Here is a 20,772-nt window from a genome sequence, read left to right on the forward strand (position 1 = left end):
TATATGTGCCGTTGTCAATTGAGTAAGCCGGATACTGTTGGTAAAGTGAGTACAGGGACAAGGAGGATCAATGAAAAGAATTTTAACTCATTGTGAATATAGCATATGAACAAAAAGACTAATCTAAGAAATAACAAAATCAAACAACCATTAAAACTGTGTTTGGTTTATCCAAATGCTGCGCGTAATATATTCTGCTCATAAAATATATAATGGTTTATTACGTGTATTTTTATTTTTCGAAGTCACACTCGAGAATTCAGTTCAATTGTTCACTTATGGTAACGAGGAAAGACTGACAAAAGTAATAAACTATTAGCTTAAACAATTCTTTATAATTTGTATGAAGTTGAGATTATGGACGAAAATAATAATGATGATAATAAAAATTAATAATGATTACATAAAAGGTAGAATTTGAGGAGCATGAGAAAAATAACGGGAACCAAGTAAAGTTTATTAAATTCTACATTGTGTATATTATTACTACATCTGAAGACTATACGAAAACGCTTGTGCGAGCGGCTTGTTGTGAGCCTTCTTGCATTGTTCAACTTTTGCGTCCCCTAAAATTCTCATTTCTTTCTCCCGCTTCCAACAGCTTTTAATCATCTTAATTAAACCAATTACTCAAACTGCACCAAACAAGTGAAACCAGTCGCATCCCCTTGCTTTTGCATTTGAATTTCGACATGTACGTCAGAGTTTTAGGCATTGGTGGTTGGGCCATGAACCAAGCAATTGAGCGTGGCTTTGCCATTGGTAAGAACATGCAACTTCGTTATTCCTAATTACCTAGAAAGAAAGTGAAAAATGACACGATGTACTATTATTGGTTTAATCATCTATGTTGCTTGCTAGCTAATGTTGCTGTGTTGTAATTTTGTGTGTAACTTGCAGGTCCAGCACATTTTTTCGCCCGTGTATTTCCCAATGGGCAATGCTGCCACTGGATCTTTTTTACATATTTACCTTCCCAAACATATGCAGCCCCACCATCTCTCTTTGGAACGCCCACCCTGGTTTGCCTCTGTCATGGACGGTCTTGATCACCTGATTCCAAATGCTTGAAGTCGAAGATGTAAGTAGCATGTCATCCAAAATTCCAAATAACCACAACATATTGGTAAAGCAATTTTCCTTATCACAGTCAAAGATTTTTTTTTAACATATCTAAGACCTATCTGCAAGACTCGACACTCCAGGTTTGATGATGAAACCGCATTTATCAATTGTTGGCAAAGAACTACAGTAACTCAATGAACTGAACATTTAGGACATTCCAATATCATTGACTTTGGAAGACTGTTACTGGAGATGCAGAGATGGCGATGCAGCGGGTGTTGTAGCAGCAGTATTCGGTGGTGCAACTCCTTGGTCCTGCATGATTTTATTAAATGGAAAATCAATGAAGTCTTTGGAGAAACAACATTTGGTTATAAATAAGGCTAACTCATACTTCTTTTACATTTGCCTAGTCCCTTCTAGTATCCCCCCACTAATTAGAAAGTCTGGAACAGTACTTAGGATAAATTTAGTCACAGACCTGTTTGGAGCTGTTATTCCATTTCTCAATCTGTGACATGCCAATTTGCTGCTCAGATTGTCTCTGCTCTAGCTGCCACTGCTGCGGAGGATGTTGATCTTGCTGCTGGACCTGCTGTTGCATCTGATACTGCTCAAGTTGCTGATGTTGCGGTTGCTGTTGCAGGTAAAGTGAATGTTGCTGCTGATATTGTTGTTGCTGCACGAATTGCTGCTGTTGAAGTGGCTGCAGATGCTGTTGCTGTAATTGCAGATGCTGCTGTTGCAAAAACAACTGCTGCTGCTGTTGCTGTTGATAATAATAGTATTGCCACATTTGATTATAAGCTAGGTTACTCTGCAGAAGCCCCTGCTGCTCACTACTCTGTGAGGGATATTGGGACATCTGTGCTTGAGGATAAAAAACAGGTTGAGCAGGTACTTCAGACTGGGATGCAGAGGCAAAAGTCTGCTGCTGCATGTTCTGCATGGGCCAGGCCTGCGCTGTTAGACTGTGTAGGAACTGACTTTGTGCTTGGCTGCCCTGCTGAGCTTGTGGATTTTGAGAAGGCAAAGGTTGAGAGGGATAACGTGAATTCATAGGCATTTGATCACCGGATTCATTTCGTGGATAACGTTGTGAAGAAAATCGCCGCTGTTGATGCTGTCGTTTATGTGAATGTCCTCGATACCCAAATCTGAGATCCCTGTGAACTCTGTCAGGATTTTGCTTCTCGTGCCAGTTTCGACCACTATTTGCAGGTGTTTGTGGATGTGAATGTGCCTCTGGTATAAAATTTTGATGACTTGCTGAAGATGAAGGGCTAACTGTTCTGGTTTGAATTGGTGCAGAACTAGATGCTTGAGTGCCCATTGAACTGGGTGCAAAGTGACTTCCATTATTATTCTGGCCAGCCCCAAGCACACTTCCATCCGACAAACTGGTTTCACGCGGAGCTTCACTCTTCAGCATGCTTTCATGTGAAAAATTGGTTTTTTGAGGAGCTTCACACTCATGAGAGGTGGCGCACAGAGAGCCTGGAGAATCATTTCCTCCAGGATCTAAGGAAAGTCCCTCCAATGAAAGTGGCTTCAGATCCTTTTTGGACTCATGCTCATACTCTCGCTGAACATCATCTTCTTCAGAGAATGCCTCTGAAGCTTGTACTGTTTCATTTTCATTTGTGACTTGATGTGCTAGATCAAGTGATAAAACTTCAGGATCACAAGCATCTTGACTATGCTGCTCTGCAGCTTCAGGAGGTACCTGCTGCATTCTGTCCTGTGAACTGCTGTCTGCTTCTCCTGACAGAAGAATATCAACTTCAGCACCATCAGAGCGAATATCATGATTTTCTGGTAATGGAGATTTCTGGTTTGATGGTAGGGAAGTGGCATCATCGCCAGACTCCGAATCAGATTTTTCTGGAGGTGAAAATTTCTTGTCTTGAGAAGCTGACGGCATCAAGTGTTCAGATTCAAATGGCTGCGGCAGCGAAGCAACATTACTTTCCCGTTTTCCTCTAATGAAGGCTCTCAAGGACTTTGTTTCTCTACCCGGACACTCATAAGCAGTCCTCACGGTGTGTGGAAACAATTTGATGTGCTGATTCCATGCATTCCTAATGTCGTGGATCGTTCCACATAGGTCAAGAAACTGCTATTATAGATCACCAGTATTGGACGAGTAAGATGACAGAATATCATACATGAAAATGGAATAATTTTGAAGTTAGAGGTAAATGCAATATTTTTGAAGCTAGAAGTGAGTTTGGGCAGCATCTGCTCAATATTAGCAACTGATGAAAATAAAATGTTGGAATCATGGAGTACACATAAAAGACGTGCAGAAATCAACAAAATATAAATCCAAAGACATATAAAATACAAAAAAGCATGCACTTCTTTTACCATCTTTCAAGAATTGCACAAGTTTAATTTAGGATATACTGCACATATTATAGTAAACCTGTGCCGTATAAGGTTGTTAAGAGATAAATCAACAGGTGGCATAAAGGGTGTTCATGCAACTTACAATGGGCTGAAACACATGAGAGGTAAAGATGAAAGCTCAAAACATTAAGAAGAAAAATCACACAAGGAGAAAATTCCAACTTTTGCTACTTTTCCCTAGATCACTGTGCTGAAAAGCAGGAACTAATTTTTTTACATTCGAAAAGGAAATTTAACCTGTAAATATAAGCTTGATATATCCTCCACATCTTCCAGACTAAAAACTTTAAGTACATCTGGACGCGAATATAATGCATTAGAGATAACAGCATCTACAATACTTATGTGACTTCGTCCTCCATGCACCATTGTGAATTTTATTAGTTCCTGCATAAATTAGAATCAATAATAAAGTTTATTATCCCAACAATGTTTCATAACATTTATAAAAAAAAAAAATGAACTGATATCAAAACATGCCAACTATATTTCTATGCATATATTGTCACATAAAGGCTATGCCAATCTTACCCAGGGACATAATTCTACAAATTATCCACAGTTTGGTTGACAAATAATCATGTGTAGAAAAAACTATGGCTAGATAATGGATCGAATACCTCTAAAAGCAATTTGCAGTTTGGCACATGTTTGATACCATCTATTAAAATGTCTCTGGCATTGTCTGCACTACCAGTAGTCTATAAATTGAAGAAGCTGTCAGTAAAAAATTTATAACTGCATTTAAGACCAACATTTAAATGAAAAAGAAGAGGAAGAAAGAAAGAAAGCTAAAGCAATTTGATTGCTTTTATTCATCAGCATCTCCTCACACAAGCAACCTCCAACATAATTTTATAGATATTTAAAGCAATCACTTATAAGCAGATAAGAGTGACACTCAAGTAATTATATTGAAACATGTGCAATGTATGATTAAAAGAAACGACTTCAAAAACAGACATTAACTGGGTACTGATTAATGAACAAGTATATTGAAATAGTGAAAAGATTAACACAGCAGAAAGACTGAAAACTTGGATGTGCATGAATGGCTTACCGTGTATGTAAGTCGTGAAAATTGAACATATAACAGAGGAAGGGTATGAAACTTTCTCTGTTCTGCAGCAGTTTCCAATGCTTCTTTGTATGTATCACAAGCTGCCACAAAATTTCCCTAACAATTACGCAAAAGAATGACAGATATGAGAAATCACTCCAAATATAGACGATACATAAGTGAAGCTTTTTCCTTAATGATACACATAAAAAAAAAGGAATTGATTACATACCAGACGTCTTTCCATGTTAGCTTTAAATGTTACTTTTTCAATAAATCTTGAATCTGAGTCAATATAACTTTCAGGAAAGGCAGCACGTGCAGCAGATGTGTCTCCTATTTGCTCCTTATACCTGGCATTGAAAAGATGGATCACCGGCAGTCTCTGCAATGAGCATGTGAGAAGGGGCACAATCATAATCTGGTCATGTATAAAGCAATGCAGTCGAAACATCCAATAAAATGCAGCAATCAACCATATTTCAGCAGTGTACAAACTTGCTTCACAATTACCAAAAGTCCAGGAGTGATGTGGAAGGAGGAAAGAATCTAGGTTCATCTGTAGAATTCTACTCGTCTAAACTAGTTACATTTAGATTGTAAGTTTATAACTTTCTTGGACAGAAGTCATATGCTCATTTCTAAATTCTAATAAATTCCCCCCCTCAAATCATCGGTCTTAATTCTAATACCAAATTTATATGGAGGAAATAAAATGAGATTACCATGTGGCAGATTCTCCTTGCAAATGAATTAAAAAATGAAAAATCCAGACAACTGTCTAATGACCAAATAATCAAGTTCTTCAAAAACGAGAAGGCAGCTAATGCAACAGTTGTCAAACTTCAATTGGTGTCAAGAACTACTGCATTTATAAAATCTAGACATCAATCAAATATATCCCATAAAAGATCAATAAAGAAAAGTATATCCATTGTCAAGCTAAAATCTACTCATCAAATATTATTAGATTTAAAGTTCCATAGTTTTATGTCTAAATTAAGTGACATTTTTAATCATTCAACTATGCTTCAAACTAATTCGACAAGTTTCTTGAAATGGAAGAAAGAAAAATGCAGTGATTGTGAAGCTGAATACCTTCAGAAAAATTTGAGTTGCTCGATCCAGTGCATAGCTTGCTATCTCTCTTCCTCCCTTACTTTCCATGAAATCCACGTAACGCATCCAGAACTCAGGATAATCAGCACAAGGGATTAAGCACCTCTCATAAAGTTTCACAACCTAGAGTTAAATTTGAAAATAAGAAATAAAAGTTGCAGATGAAAATTATAGAACAGCAGGGGGGAGGAGAAATGCTACAAGCAAACTCCAGAAAAGCACCAGAGGATAAAAGCGATACCCAATCAAAATCCCCTTGCTTCTCAGCAAAGCTCAAATAGTCATGCCAATTTTTTAATTGGATGTCATCAAGTGGCTTTACATGGAAATAAGGCCTTCGAATAAGATTCTCAAAGCAATTTATTTTTTCGTCCAACTGGCTGGCTTCTTTATAGATTTGTTCTCCAATGAATCTATATTTCTGTATTGCTTTAGATCTAACCAAATCAACAGATGGATCTAGCAAGTCTTTGATGACACTAGAGGTTTCATCGTCCTTATAGTACGCAGGGACTTCACCTTCAAGCACTAACTCTGACTGGAATTCCATAGCTGAATCACTCTCACATTCCAACTCCTCTTTCCAAGCCCCAGCCAACTTCTTAAAACTGAAGAAAATATTAAACTAACATCTGGTAAGTATATTATATCGTCCAGTGAGTAGAGACTGAATGACAGAGAAGATTAAAGGATATGTCCCAGGACACAGTAGGATTGAAGAAGGTGACACACACTTTTGAGAAAATAAATTTTTTTTTTTTTAAATAACAGAGCGAGTTAACTATTTTGCTCAGAATTTACATATTATAAATTTTAACTAGGAGTTAAGTACATACCTATCATAATAGTGATGTAACTTTTTGCTTGGAAATCTCAGAGTTTGCACAAAAATCTGAGCTAATGAACTCCAACGTTGCTGAGAGATTTCAAATTCAATGTATTTGTCCCACATCGTATGGCACAAGTAATCTTTTCCCACAAACGACAAAGCTCTTTTGAATAATCTGCTAGGATGATTTTAAGGGAACATTTTCAATAAGCAAGAATATAAAATGAATTGCAAAAACAACAGCTAGGCAGGGACATTGAAAGAAAAATAACTTTACAGCATCCCTTTTTTCAATATACATACATTGAAGACAAAAGATAAAGGTGTATAGTTTTATACAAAATTGATCACAAGAATACAATTGCTTATGTAACAAATACAAATTAGGCCCAGAATACCACTAAAGTGTCTCACAAAGTTTTCAGATACCGATTTTGATCATAATAAAATCAAGTCTCTTGTTGGTACTCATATTACCTTCGGACATCATTAGGATCTTCGAATGTGGACATGCTCAAACTACAATAGTGAAACCACACATCAACAGAATATGTTGCAGATTGAACAGCTCGTTCAAAGACTTCAACAACCTTGTCAATAGAGCATAAGCGTGCCTTGTGGTCAGCATACTTCCTCCAGTAACCATAGCACAAAGGAAACTCGGCCAAGAAAGAGTCATACACCAGGCCTATCATCTCTATATCATCCTGCAGTTACAACAAAGCATGCCTTATATAAGTTTAGCATAAAAGTGGATCCAAATGTGGTAGTTTCATAGCGTAATATTGAACTTACGGGGCATGAATTCTCAATCTCGGATATAAGTGACGTCCATTCATCAAAGTCCAATGAGCCTTCAGCAATAAATTCCTCGAGTCCTTGCTTACCAAAACCAACTGTAGAAAAAAAAAAAATTGCTCGTATGTTAAATAGCACCGAGTAAAACATTTTTCTTTATTTCTTTATTTTGTAGAAGGAAATTAGAAATTTCATTAGCAAAACAACAGAAACTCTTTCTGTGTATTGTCAAAACAAAGTGAAAAATAATAATAATGCCTCGAGGTAAGTTGAGCCGCGTGGGTTTGTTTTTACCAGGCGAGTTTGGCTCTGCGGACAGAGACTCTAAGTTTGAAATCTGCACCTCCATTGTAATGAAATTACCAATCTTACTTTTAGCATCACCAATTCTTGAAGATAGAGAAGGAAAACTTTCTTTCGTTTTTTCGTTTGGAAATTCAGAAATGAATTTTTATGCTTATGCTAATTTACAGGCTGGGCTTAATTCATCCATCGAGCCGGGCTCGGCATAAGATTGTTGGGCTTGAAGGCAAAGTCCAGCATAGCAGCCCACATTCAAACTGGGGGACAGAGTTTCTCATTGGGTAAAAAGGGCCCCTCTTTATATCTCTTAAAATTCCTTTTCTCTATTTACCCTGTTAAAATATTTAAAAGTAGCGTTTAACACCATTGTTATTGACAAAATCAACATTAATCAAAACTCATGAAACCCCAATCTTTTATTTTCTTTTTTATTGTTCAGACACATGTTGCCGGTTTTTTAGTTCTTTATCTAATCTCTCTCACAGAAACTTTTGATTATATAAAAAAGGAAATCTCCTCTTCGTCATATAAGAATTTAAAATTTTCCAAGAAATTTCCAGCAAAATAAAGTTTATAAGTACTTATCAAAGCTACAAACTCTATTCAATTGTTACATCACAATCATTATCATTTTTATTCTTCAATATAATTGCTTGCTTATGCCCTTCTCTTATGATCCAACCTGTACCAATATTAAAATTTGTGGAAAATTGTGATCATACAAGATACGTATGTATTATGGTGAGTAAATATTATATATTATATATATATATAGAAATAGCAAGCAAACAAGTATTTGCTTATTAGTATTATTTTTAAAATTGGAAAATAGAGGATATATGCAATTAAATTTTACATTATATAGAAATTTTTTAATTTAAAATTTTAAAGTGCGGAAAAATTTAAAAAAATTTTAAAATCGTGCCGGATTAAAAAACTACAAATATATATATATATATATTCTCCCTACACAGTCTTTGTTAAAAATAGCTGAGGAATCGAATTAAAAGGGAGAGTTTAGGATGTAGAGAGAGTTTACGATCTAATTTCAATAAAGATTAAAGTCTTACAAACAAAAAAATAATTTTAAAGAGATTTTTTTGAGGGATGACGATAGTGCAGGCCCGGTTGAATTAAACCATTCTACGATCAATCATCGACACACTTCAACTACAGGCATGTCTAAATAGAACAGTGAGTCCCCACGTTGCATCAAATTATTAGCATAGAGAAAGGGACAATGAAGAGCAAAATCAACGGTGTAGCTTCATCTCCAGCATACGAAAAGGATTTCGGAGCCAACGATTGCTCGCCGCGAGGATAATTCAAGAAACGTAAACTCCTAATCCGTCTCAAAAGATGGACCCACGTGGCCCCAAATGAAATTAAAAGAATGAATTAGATCTCGCAGCGGATTGATCGACGCATATACAAAGTTCGGATCAACGGTAGAGATTCACATACATTCAATTAAAGATTTCCCACTGCAGAGTGAGTCACTGAGTCCAGTTCTCTTGCTCTCTCTTGCCGGCAAAAGGAGAAATACGACGACATACAAGCGACAGAATCGTAAAGACAATGTTGCCTTTTTCGCTCTCGTCCTCACCTTCAACTCGCTCTTTCTCTCTATACAACAATATCAACCAGCCAATTCTGACGCGACAGACGAAGCTCTTTGGCTCGCGTAGCTTCAGCTCGAGCTGGAGCTCCTTCGCTTTTAATCCTCTAAGGTTTATAAATTATCATTAAGTTCAATGTAAATTTTCCTCAATTGATTTTTTTTTTCAATTTCTATTCTTTGTGTTGTATAGACTTTCGGTCAATCATGAAGAAATGAAAATGGTGACAAAGCGGAAGAGCAGAGGTTTCAGTGCGGTTTGTTACGCTGCACCGCTAACCGCACGTAATCTCCAGTGGATCTCGACCATTTCTTCTACGTATTCATCGCTTTCTCTCTTATTCATCAAGAATTCTTATAGCACTTGCTAACGTTATAAAATTTTGTAGCTTTCACATGGGAATTTTCATATCAAAGAGATCTTTGTTTAATCATCCTATGTCTTATTTGGTATTTGGTATTTGGTATTGAGGTGCTGGTGCTACAATTGTTGCAGAAAAAAATTATTATTATAAAATAAAAATTAATAGTATACGTATAATTTTTAAATAATAATTTTGATAAAATTAGTAAAAATATAATAAAAAAGTGTAAAATTAAATCAATTTAATTTTTCAGTTACAGGAGTTAATGTTTATTAAATACTTTAGTGTTGTAGTTTTTAAGTTACAGCAACTCAACCTGAATCTCAAACAAAACCTTAACTTTGTTCTTTTGATTTTTCGTTTTTAATTCCTTATATTAGAGGAGATTAGTTTATTAAAAATAAATGATGATTTATAGCAATATATGAATAATAAGTAAATAAAAAATATTAATTATAATCTATAGAATATGCACATTGATATATGAAGTGTACATAATTTTGATTAAAATCTATAATAAAACTGTTAGATATTTATATTATGTAATTTTAACAAACGTTTGATGTAAATCTACTTTCAAGACCTATTTTATAACTGTATCCATATCCTAACATATCTTACGGTCAGACCCGTATCTCATGCTTCATTGTGTTACTGAATATAACATTAATTTATTGCTTTGGTTTGTCGTTTTAAGAATTTGTTTAGTTCGGGAAGTATTCACTGATGGCTATGAATTAAAACTGTCCAGGGTTTTGATGCTCGCAAAAGGCACTGCAGTTCCAAAATCATTTCTTGTACCGTTATTTGCCCTCCAAGCTCCTGCAGATGTCATCTCATGGATTAAGTAAGTATTTTGAAACATCACTGTCATCTTCACAGGAAAGCATTTTCCTATAGATTAAGAAACCTTTTGAGGCTGCAATGGTATTTTATCCTTTGGTGAACTTATAATTTTATTTGCGATTTGCAGAGGTGAATATGGTATTTGGGCTGCATTCTTGGCACTTCTTGTTCGTCTCTTCTTCTTTATTCCTGGTAGGTTTTTGAATAAACTCCTTTGATAAGACTGTGAGCCTAGGCAATAGGAACTTGCTTATTTATGAATGATATTTTCTGATCCTCCCTTAGGCTTACGCACAAGTAGGTGCTCAGCTTTCCTCCTTTCAAATATTCCCATGAACATTGTGGGTGCAATAAAATTGGAAGGATGAGTGATGAGCTTTAGTTTACCATGCAGCCCGGAGGAAAGGACAAAAATTTTGTGGTTTTGTGGACTTCAGTGAGATCGATGTTAATAGAGTAGTTTGTAGTTCTCTCAGAAACCGGTCTTGTCAGTTTGACCATACCATGAAAAATTTTGAAGTTTGTTGCTCTTAAACATTTTTTCTTTACTTATATCTTTGCATTGTATTTATTAACATCTATTCTTAAAATTGAAGAGTGGCCGAGATTGTCAACAGTTCCTCTATCCCATCTTCTTTGTTTGTAGGTGAGCTCGAGTTGCCATTTATGGCATTACTCTTGGTTATTGTGGCTCCTCATCAAGTTTTGACTCTGAGGCAAGTAGGTTTTTTGTGTGAGAATATACGAAATTATTGTTTGTTTTTAACCTGTTTTCATGCTCTTGCCAATTTTTTTCCCTCTTACAGAGGAACGCAGCAAGGTGCTATTATTTCCTTGGTGATTGCTGGTTATCTGGCTTTCCAGCATTTTTCACGTGCGGGAAACTTGAGGAAAGCATTTGAGCAAGGTTCAGTTGTTGCCACCTTAGCCATCATTTGTATCACTGCCCTCTCATGCTTGTTCTTGATCTGAATCTATTGTAAAATCATGATGAGAGGTTTCATCAGTCGTCTGTAAATCATTTCGTGCCGAAGGGTAACAAATAAGGGAATAATCATGATTTCTGGACCTTTTTGTCATGCTGGATAAATGTATAATTCTTTGAAACATAAAATAATATTTCGAGTTATACTGCCAATATATCATGTATAATTATTCTTGATTAGATTATGCTTGTCTCTGAAGCTTCTGTGTTTGTATATTGTATGACTGACCAAGCAGATTCCTCTGCATCAGTATAGAGATGGTTCATGATAAAACTGTTTGTGGCTTTTGTTTCTGTACAAATCTCAATTATAGGAAACAAAGAAACTCTATAAACCACTTGAAAAAGGAATGAATACATCCATCGTAAGGACGAGGATTTTTGTGACTTGATGGTTTTCTCAAATTCAAAGGTAACTCAAATAGATCATACCCTCAGTTGTTGTGGAAGGAATAGTGTGTTTCCTTGTATCTGTATATGAAATATATTCTTTGATTACTAAAAATACAGTGTTGTTTTTTGGAGTTTTCCCCAGGAAAAGAAAAAGGGGACATGAAATAGTGAAATTTGATATTTGTCCACGCCTAAAACCAATTGCTCAGTATCCTATTCTTGGTTAGATCTATGAATTCTATATTTATATTATTGTGTTATCAATATATTCAATAAAGACTTTTACTAGATTTCTTAATCATTGAATTGATTGAAGCTGTTGTAAAAGCTAACATTGACCATATCTTTCTTCACTGGTAAAGCAGTCCTAGGCTGGATGTGCTTGTCTAGTAATTTATTTAACTATCACTGCAGAGAAGTAGCTATAGAAAGGTGTCTAGGAATACAAGATCCTAAGGACTCTATGACCTTCTTCTTTCGCCATGGCTGCTTTATCAACTAATATGCATACATAGAAGATGTATAGTAATCGATCTTATGGTGAAAATAAAAGGCCTTGGAAAAACATCTCATTGTCAATTCTCAATGCTGGCTTAGAAGTTCAGAATTTGTAGTCCCAGGCAAGAAATTGCTATGTTGTTGCAGAAATTGGATTTCCTATATGCTTAGAGATAATTTTCAGCAACAAATGACCCCACAAAACCTGTTGCGGTGACGAGGAGCAGTAAGTTGCAGGATACCGAGGTGGCCGAGCTGGGGAGCCCTGTTGGTTCAGCTGCACCATAGACTGAATCAGGAGTCATTATGGATGGCGTCATTGGGGTTGTTGGAGTCATCGTAGCTGGAGGTGGGTTAGCTGGAGTAGTGCTGTATTAAAAGTTGAATGAGTCTTTTCTTACAAAGAGAAATTGACATTAAAGTATGGCCATGAAATATTTACCTGGTTGATCCTGTGGATGAGGGGTAGTGACAGTTTCCATTACCTGCAACAGTTCAAGGAGGGAGTCAAGATGTGTTTGAATCGTGTCAAGGTAAGTACTGGAGAACTCATATAATTGATTGTTCCTTTCTGATGAACAAAGCTTACTTGGGTCCGTGTATGTAAGCTGTGCTGCTCCTCCAAAGACACAGCTTGTAGGAGCCGGATTCTTATGATAGTAATCATTGAACGCGTAAGAAGCATGGTCGCGGATAGTGTTTGGGTTATAGCAACTTGCTCCTGGTTGAATTGCAGAACAGTCTGCACCTCCGAAGCCACAAGCATAATCGAGAGCAACCTGCAAACCAGTCTCAGAAGCACTTGGGTTTGCAATACACCATGCACCACCTGATGATGCCGGAGTTGTTGTGGTGCTCGGGGCAGGTGGAGTTATGGTTGGCCCGGTGGTGGTTGGTGATGGTGGCGATGGCCCGGTGGTGGTAGGTGATGGTGGTGATGGCCCTGTGGTAGTTGGTGATGGTGGTGATGGCCCTGTGATGGTTGGTGATGGTGGTGGGTTGACAGTAGGAGGTGATGTTCCTGGAGTTGTTGGGTTTACAACGGGAACATTTGCATCTAGTTGTGTAATGAACAGAGAAGGTGAGGAGGAGAGTATCCGGCTTTCTTGAGTTTCTAGTTTTCTGTTTTTCTGGCTTGCTTCCAATTGTAGTTTTTCTGCAACACTTGAACCTGAAGAATTCAAAAGCAGAATGAGTTCTATTCTTTTCTCTGTCCGTGGATGAAAGAATGGAAATCAGTCGCTGAGTTTGAGGCCAAAGAATAATGCAAGATCAAGAAATCTCACTGCAATCTTTCTGAGATGCAAGTGTTCCCTCCCATGTCAGTACTGGAAAACTTAATAGTTTTGCCCCAAAAAAATTAAAAAAAAAAAACACTAAAAAGGAAAAACTAAAGATACTCGTGTAAATGGATAAAGCTAAGAAACCTAACCTTAAATTGAGGCATTAATATAATGTATACGATTACTGGTAACATAAGCAAAATTATTTAAAGCATATTATTGGTCTAATGTTGTACTTATTGGATGGTTGCAAGCACAAAATATTGAAAAAGATTAGAAATCAAAGATAAAATGACTTGATCAGATTGTTGAGCTAATCCATCAGAGAACAATCAGAAATGAAGGCTCGGCTCTGCTTTGTAGAATTACAATGCTAAGCCAAGCATGCAGCGTGAGCATTTTGCTAATGTCTTTCTATTTGTGGATATTGTTATGCTCAAAAAAAAAAAAAAAAAAAGCCGAAAAAATTACATATATTTTCACGCAGCTATTAAACGCTAAAAGGCATTGCAAATCACCTGGACTGAGCAAAAGATGCAGAAGGAAGATTGAGAAACATTGAAGAGCTCTTGAACCCATGTCTCGAAGCTGCTTCTATAACGTTTTTTCTTTTTAAAAAAAAAATTATTCTTTCTTAGTTAAGAACAATGATATAGAAGCTTCCAATATATATAAAACAAGACAAGTGCACCAATGGTACTAGTGCGAACAAGAGTTCATCTTTCATCTTTACATTTGTTATATAAATAAAACTTGAAGAATCAAGGTTTCCTTGGGTTGAAGAGAGACGAAAAGAGAGCAATGAGAATAAAAAGAAAACTTGAGAAAGGAGGCATTGGATAGTTGGGATTAGCAAGCAAGAGAAGGTGCAAAAAGAGGGAAAAAGTATATCAAGCAAGAAAAGTTTTTGGAGTCCTGATCTGTTGGGAATTTAATCTGTTTCTGTATGGTATATTAGATAATTAAAATTCGACAGTGATGTTGTGGCAGTTTCCTTTCACTTTTATGCCCGTCTTTCTACTGTTTTATGGGACTGAATCAAAAGTAAAAGGTGGGTAGAGATTGATTTCTTGTTTTATATATGCATCGTAGTGGTTGTATTAACAAAATGCTCCAAGGAGGAGAAATTAAAAAACAAAAAAAGATTCCTCATTAGGAGTAGGAATAATATAAAGTTTGTTGATATTGTCTTCTAATTGTCTGCATTAGAGAGAGATTAAAGATGGAATAAAGATGGAATATTACATTCGTTAGGGTAACTTGTCGTATAACCAATTCGGGTCGCTTTTTATGTTCAAAATACAAGTTCTGGTGCTAAAATAGCTTCACGCATAAGAGATCCTTAGTTTTAAGTATAACTTGTTCAAACATGAACTTTGTTTTGGTGTTGGATTGAGCTTCTGTTCTCCACCGCACAGTTTAAACTTGATTATCAAACATGGATGGAGACTTTTTAATAATAAAAAAAATATGAAAGAAAATTTTATTTAAAAAATAAAAAATCAATTCTGTTGCAGTATTTTACCTCAAGATTTAAATTTGAAGCCATGGGCTCGATTCCAGTGTCTACAAGAAAAAAATTTGAAGGGTATATGCTAATGTATGTATTATCAATATTTACATCATATGGTTCGTATGGTAACAAATAATTTTCTAAATTTACCCCATGGTTCCAAATAATTCTTCGTTGCAGTTCAGCAGCAAACATTTTCGGTACTGAAGCAGCTGGAGTTGAATCACAAAACAAACGAAAACATTAAAATCTGTCAAATTCTTTGTCTGATCCTTGCAACTGTCAGTAGTCAATGCTGTAAGAGCAACTTGTGTATGCCAGAAAATGGAACACGAGAGCTGTTGATAAATGATCAAGTAATGCCTCGTCTTTCATTTAGGTCGCAGCCATAGGGCTTGGCAAAGAAGTGAAAGGACTTGTAGTTTACCCTTGTGGATGCATAGTGCACTGTGAAAGATGCTTGGTGACATCATTCCAAGCTGCATATAGAATATTCTTTGTATCAAATAGGTTCCAGATTAAATCACTGAAAAGTGCAAAGATAATTAACCTGGAAGATTCCGGTAATCAGGCTCAATTCCATTCCCATTTATATCCATATGATTAGGCGTGACATATTTCCCTATGGTTACAACCACACCGGATCCATCATGAAGTTCATACACAGATTGAATCAAACCCTGTTAAAAGCAACAGGGAGTAACAACAGATTGATTAAAAAGAATTCTCCTTATCATTCACTAATAATTAAGATCACATTAAACAGTCACTTTTATATAGATTCAGGTCTATCATGTAATAAGATCATATATTAAACAGTCACATTTGCAAAAATGAAGGAACACTGATATAGAGTAAAATGATGGCAAAACAATTAAGCTAAAATTTTAACCTTGCCAAAAGTCTTTTCCCCCACTAGAACAGCTCTGCAGTTATCATGAAGTGCAGAGGCTACCTGAGGAAAGAAAAGAGCCATTCGTAATAACAAAGTTGTAAAGTGCCAAAAGCAAGCAATCATAAGCACATAAATTGGTCAACTAGGTACTCACAATTTCACTTGCACTAGCGGTTCTGTTGTTCACCAAAACCTGCACAGGGAGTGAAAGAGCCTTATAATGATATCCAGAGCACATCAAAATCACACATTATAACTTGCTACAAAATAGATGTTAGCAACACACATTGAAGAAAATATATTCTCGGCAAGGACAGAGGGTATCTATATCTTGAAAAGGAAGTAGGCATCAAATGTTAAGGACACAAACAAATTCAACAGAATAAGAGAAACTCATTACTCAATTTGTAGAACCAACTTCCTTGACAAGTCAAACCCATTAAAATGTGACATCAAAACCCAGCTTGAATTCATTGTGATTTCCACAACTTTGTTTTACTGAGGTCAATGCGTTTGGCACCTCATGTACATGCCAACTACAGTCACCATTCTGATATCCTTGTTTATAGACAACAAGTTGACTCAAGATTGACAAGAATTCCAATAAAATAAGAAGCTTCTTGTATACCAATACTAACAAGTGTAATTTCAATTTAGTCATGATATATAAAAGAACAGTTGTTGTCTCATCTTAAATGCAGGAGCACATACAATTACAGGAGCTGTAACCAGTGGACTATTATCAGCAACAATGGTCTTTTGGTACTGGGGATCCCTTCCAACTGTGTAAGTGATCTGTTCATACAAATCATAAGAGAAAAAGAACACATAACTTAAGTCAGTTCCGTGGAACTCAAATAATGCAAAGCCATCTCAAAGGATATGTCATAGCTCTACAATCAAAAAATAAAAAATGTGCATCTCAAAAGTTCAGATCTCATAAATTAACATACCGTCTCCCCTTCATTTAGAAAGAGTTTGGCGATTTCAATTCCAGCCTGAAATAAATTAAAAGGATAGATGGAAAGCAATGTCATAAACCATAAATCCCAGTCCTCATAAACTACAAGAGTTAATATACAAACACATAATTTGATCTTTTTAATCACATCCCTCAATGGATAGTTTATGAATAATGGTTGGATGTTCAGTGAATTATTCAGTGCACATTAATTTGAATGTTCGCGGAGACAAGAAATGGCAAGCTCTTTTAAGCGGGTAAGAATACAATAGCAATGAAAGAAAAGCAGTTCAGATAAAAACAAAAATTAAACCTCAATGAGAGTAACATCTAGGCAACATAAATTTAGCAAACATACCTGCACTAGTCCACCAAGATTATCTCTGAGATCCAGAATGAAATACGAAGCACCCATGTCTTGAAGTCGCTTCATTGCTGCCATAATTGTTATTTCCTTATTTAATAACAAGACCAACTTAAATATAGAGAGCAATGGCATGCAATCCAGTGAAATTATGTCTAAGCACTGCATTTTGTATTTTGATTCTCAAAAATTTGAATTTATGCAGCACAAAAGTTATTTGTTAGCCAAAATATATGACATATTACCAGTGACCAAATCTTTTCTAGCCAATGCATTGAATTCTTTTAGGCGCATATACCCAACAGAAGTGGTGCCATTATCTAAATGTTCCAACCGGTAAAAGACTGGAGTTCGAGCTACAAGTTGCCTCTGGACTTGTATGGATTCAATAGGTCCACAGTTGCCGTGCTTGACCTGATTTTCACAAGAATCACATCAAACCATCATTAAAGAAAATATAAGAAAACTAGAATAGCTTAGAATCACAACCTCAATAGTCACAAAAGTTTCACTGGGGCCTTGTAACAAAGATGACACTTCAAATGCTGATTTCCCCCTTACATCCACTCCATTGACAGCTAAGACTTCATCCCCCTAGGGAGAAAAAGAAGAATGTGAGTAACAGAACTCAGAAGCAATACCAGTCATGTCATGCTATGCTTACTAAAATACCTGTCTCACTCCAGCAGAATGTGCAGGACCGTCTAATATAAGTCCAAGTACCTTGAGTGTTACAACTCCATTAGCATCGGGAACTTCCCTAAGGTTTATTCCAATACCAGACATGTCATATCTCGCCATCTTGGAGAACTTTCAAAGGTGACAAAAAATTTCACATGGCATGCAATGAGAAACTAAAAAGTCTGTCAGACTGACAATTGAGGACATTATTAGATAATAAATCAAAGAATAAAGTAACGAAAGAAGCAATTACCTCAGCAGGTGAAAGAAAACGAGTATAAGGATCGCCCAAACTGGCCAGCATTCTTTTAATTATACCATGCGCCTTTGATCTTGTCTGAATTGAACTGCTCAAAATATCTTCCCGTTTTCGCTGAAATCCAACAACAAAAACAACAATGGTATATATTATTTACCGGCATCCACTAAGCCACAGTCCAAGTCTAAGTCAGAATTGAAGAAGTTTGATGTTAATGATATTAGTATTACTTCTACCTGCCAGTTTTGGGGAGTCCATCGGTGGCGGCCAGTATCAAGAAAGCTGTCATTAACTATCTGCCAAGCTTCCTCTACAATTCCTTCGTTAGTCTTAGCCACCACTTGACGTGGTTCGCTCTCAGCTGCGTCTTCTCCTTCATGACAAGTCAAAGAAGGAGAAGGAGAAGGAGAAGGAGGCACTGATTGTACGGAGGACGAAGATTCGAGAGCGAGTGGTGAAGAGAGCAAGAGATTGAATGAGAGAGCTCCAGTGAGGACGTTGATGACTGCTTTCTTGGCCCAGTTAGTATTGCTTTGGATAATTGGAGCTTTTTGTTCAGAATGTTTATGTGGACTGAGCCTCGGTGAAGAAGATGAGGTACAGCTGCTGCAGTTTAAGATTAAGCTGCTCATCTTCTCTTCTAATTAAGAAGATGAGCGTTGGTTGGAGCGGAGCTGAGCTGAGCTGAGCTTCACTACTGTATAGTAATAATGGAAATGAGAAGAGCAACTTGATGAGACTCACTCGTGTGTCGTGTAAATGTAATGAATTACGGTATTTAGATTTTAGCCATTTCACTAACACCGAGCTCTATGCTAGCTACATTATGGGCCTATATAATTGCAAATGCGTGTGTGTTGATAGAGATCATTTTGGGGTTTCGTTTAACGGGTGGGCAGGTTGTTTTGGTTTTGGATTGACAATTTATTATTAGGGAAATTATTATTTATATATTCTTAATTTATTTTCTTATTAAAAATATTATAATATTTTAAGAGTGTATTAATTATTTATTTTAAGTTGATAAAATATATCAACCGACCACTAAATTATTAGTTATCGTTTAAATATGGTAACATCAGAACAGTAATCTGATCTTTTCATATGATACAAGTGATAATTTTTAAAGGTAAAATCGTCAATTTACTGTAATTCGTTAACTTTCAAACGACAATTAACGATTTAGTTGTCGGTTGATACATTTTATTAACTTAAGATGAATAATTGAGACACTCTTAAAATATTATAATATTTTTTATAATAAAATAAACAAAATGTATATAAATGATAATTATTATTATTATTATTATTATTATTATTATTATTATTATTATTATTACATACCGACTTCCAGCCCAACCAAAGGAGATACGGACACCTATTTAATTTAATAACTGCATCGTAAGGCAGCGCGCTCGCCCACGTGTTAGATTTCTATAACTTCATACGACGCCTCCAATAATATTTTTCAATACAAGACTCTACTGGATAAACACAATCATTTTGTTTCATTTCACCCACGCGGTATCCAACCCAATGCGTGTTCTAAGCGAGTTTCCGCCACGTAGGTTCTGATTGCTCCTCCTCACTAGCAAAAAAATTAATCCCTCCACCTAATCAAAATTATAATAATTACCTTTTTTTTTTGCCCTTTGGATTAACCTAATTAAGAGAAACTTGCGGTAATCTCCTCGACAGTAACCGTAACAACAATTAAATTCTAATGCAACGGTTGCACTTTTGTTACATTAAAGTAACTAATCAATCAGATTATCAAGATATTTATCTAATAAAATAATACAGATTATGAAATAATTATTTTATTTTGTTTTCTTATGTCTGTCTATTTCAAGTAAAATTTTAATTGATTGAGGACTTTGGGTGTATGTAATAAGCTTTTAAGATCAAGTCGAGTACGCAGTTTATCTTTATGGTAATTGAAGTGATTGTCTCTACAAATTGAAAAGTTAAGGAATTGTTTTTTTTTTTTTTTTGGAGAAAGCATAATTTAAATTATACATAGAAATAATATAATTTTTATTCGGTGCTTTGCCTACTTATAAATTATAATGACTTTGTTTTAGGCTGTCAAATATTATTATGAAAAGTAAAGGCGACATGGATTGAATCTTATCATAAAGTTCCTTTGTTATCACTTTCAATACAATCATTAGACATGCAAGACCAATTTGCCATGAAACCACCCATAAAAAAGTACAAAAAAAAATGTAATTTTTAGAACCTGGAAAACCATAATTTTATAGACATGAATTTAATTTGTGATACACATGATTTTCCATTTTCTCAAATACAAATTGATTGTGAAAAAGATATAATATTCTTAAAATACACATATAAATTTACTTTCAACCGTGTATGGTAAATTTTTTTTTTTCATGATTAACTAATGTTAGAGGTACAAATGATCTTTAGGTAGGATATCATAATAATAATATTGGGAATTACCACATGATAAAAAATAATTTAATTTTTATTAATATGTTGGAGTATATGTGGGTTTGTAC

At 35.6% G+C, this 20,772-nt stretch overlaps 4 protein-coding genes across 8 annotated transcripts; 1 reads left to right on the forward strand and 3 right to left on the reverse strand.

The window, feature by feature from the left end:
- Window positions 1–1,121: 1,121 nt before the first annotated feature.
- LOC102607594 (pre-mRNA-processing factor 39-2) lies at window positions 1,122–7,744 on the reverse strand. Of its 3 annotated transcripts, none has more exons than XM_006467474.4 (12): window positions 7,578–7,744; window positions 7,281–7,381; window positions 6,963–7,192; window positions 6,493–6,660; window positions 5,898–6,264; window positions 5,636–5,779; window positions 4,770–4,922; window positions 4,538–4,654; window positions 4,098–4,178; window positions 3,715–3,864; window positions 1,547–3,181; window positions 1,122–1,380 (listed from the first exon to the last, which is right to left on the reverse strand). In XM_006467474.4, the coding sequence occupies exons 1-12, from the start codon at window positions 7,630–7,632 to the stop codon at window positions 1,309–1,311; spliced, it is 3,273 nt and encodes a 1,090-aa protein (XP_006467537.1). In that variant the 5' UTR covers window positions 7,633–7,744; the 3' UTR covers window positions 1,122–1,308. The 3 variants fall into 3 exon arrangements, with proteins under 3 accessions (XP_006467537.1, XP_006467536.1, XP_006467538.1); XM_006467473.4 differs by having other exon boundaries at window positions 1,547–3,184; XM_006467475.4 differs by lacking the exon at window positions 4,098–4,178 and having other exon boundaries at window positions 1,547–3,184.
- A 1,175-nt stretch (window positions 7,745–8,919) lies between these two features.
- Window positions 8,920–11,580, forward strand: LOC102606811 (cold-regulated 413 inner membrane protein 1, chloroplastic). Of its 2 annotated transcripts, none has more exons than XM_006467471.4 (6): window positions 8,920–9,316; window positions 9,398–9,523; window positions 10,321–10,416; window positions 10,543–10,607; window positions 11,062–11,135; window positions 11,222–11,370. In XM_006467471.4, the coding sequence occupies exons 1-6, from the start codon at window positions 9,165–9,167 to the stop codon at window positions 11,315–11,317; spliced, it is 609 nt and encodes a 202-aa protein (XP_006467534.1). In that variant the 5' UTR covers window positions 8,920–9,164; the 3' UTR covers window positions 11,318–11,370. The 2 variants fall into 2 exon arrangements, with proteins under 2 accessions (XP_006467534.1, XP_006467533.1); XM_006467470.4 differs by having other exon boundaries at window positions 8,971–9,316; window positions 11,062–11,131; window positions 11,222–11,580.
- A 785-nt stretch (window positions 11,581–12,365) lies between these two features.
- On the reverse strand, window positions 12,366–14,478 carry LOC102607297 (PLASMODESMATA CALLOSE-BINDING PROTEIN 3-like). Its single transcript, XM_006467472.4, has 4 exons — window positions 14,093–14,478; window positions 12,881–13,462; window positions 12,734–12,776; window positions 12,366–12,660 (listed from the first exon to the last, which is right to left on the reverse strand). Exons 1-4 carry the CDS (start codon window positions 14,151–14,153, stop codon window positions 12,459–12,461), a joined length of 888 nt encoding a protein of 295 aa, XP_006467535.1. The 5' UTR covers window positions 14,154–14,478; the 3' UTR covers window positions 12,366–12,458.
- A 591-nt stretch (window positions 14,479–15,069) lies between these two features.
- On the reverse strand, window positions 15,070–19,051 carry LOC102631414 (carboxyl-terminal-processing peptidase 1, chloroplastic). 2 transcript variants are annotated; one of them, XM_006467469.4, is made up of 12 exons: window positions 18,484–19,051; window positions 18,242–18,361; window positions 17,980–18,117; window positions 17,797–17,901; window positions 17,553–17,721; window positions 17,302–17,378; window positions 16,936–16,980; window positions 16,694–16,777; window positions 16,137–16,175; window positions 15,980–16,042; window positions 15,638–15,767; window positions 15,070–15,566 (listed from the first exon to the last, which is right to left on the reverse strand). In XM_006467469.4, exons 1-12 carry the CDS (start codon window positions 18,877–18,879, stop codon window positions 15,511–15,513), a joined length of 1,422 nt encoding a protein of 473 aa, XP_006467532.1. In that variant the 5' UTR covers window positions 18,880–19,051; the 3' UTR covers window positions 15,070–15,510. The 2 variants fall into 2 exon arrangements, with proteins under 2 accessions (XP_006467532.1, XP_052290742.1); XM_052434782.1 differs by having other exon boundaries at window positions 17,980–18,161; window positions 18,484–18,502.
- Between the last annotated feature and the right edge of the window lie 1,721 nt (window positions 19,052–20,772).

This window comes from Citrus sinensis, chromosome 2 (assembly GCF_022201045.2).
Source record: "Citrus sinensis cultivar Valencia sweet orange chromosome 2, DVS_A1.0, whole genome shotgun sequence".
In the NCBI taxonomy this organism is placed as follows: Eukaryota; Viridiplantae; Streptophyta; class Magnoliopsida; order Sapindales; family Rutaceae; genus Citrus; species Citrus sinensis.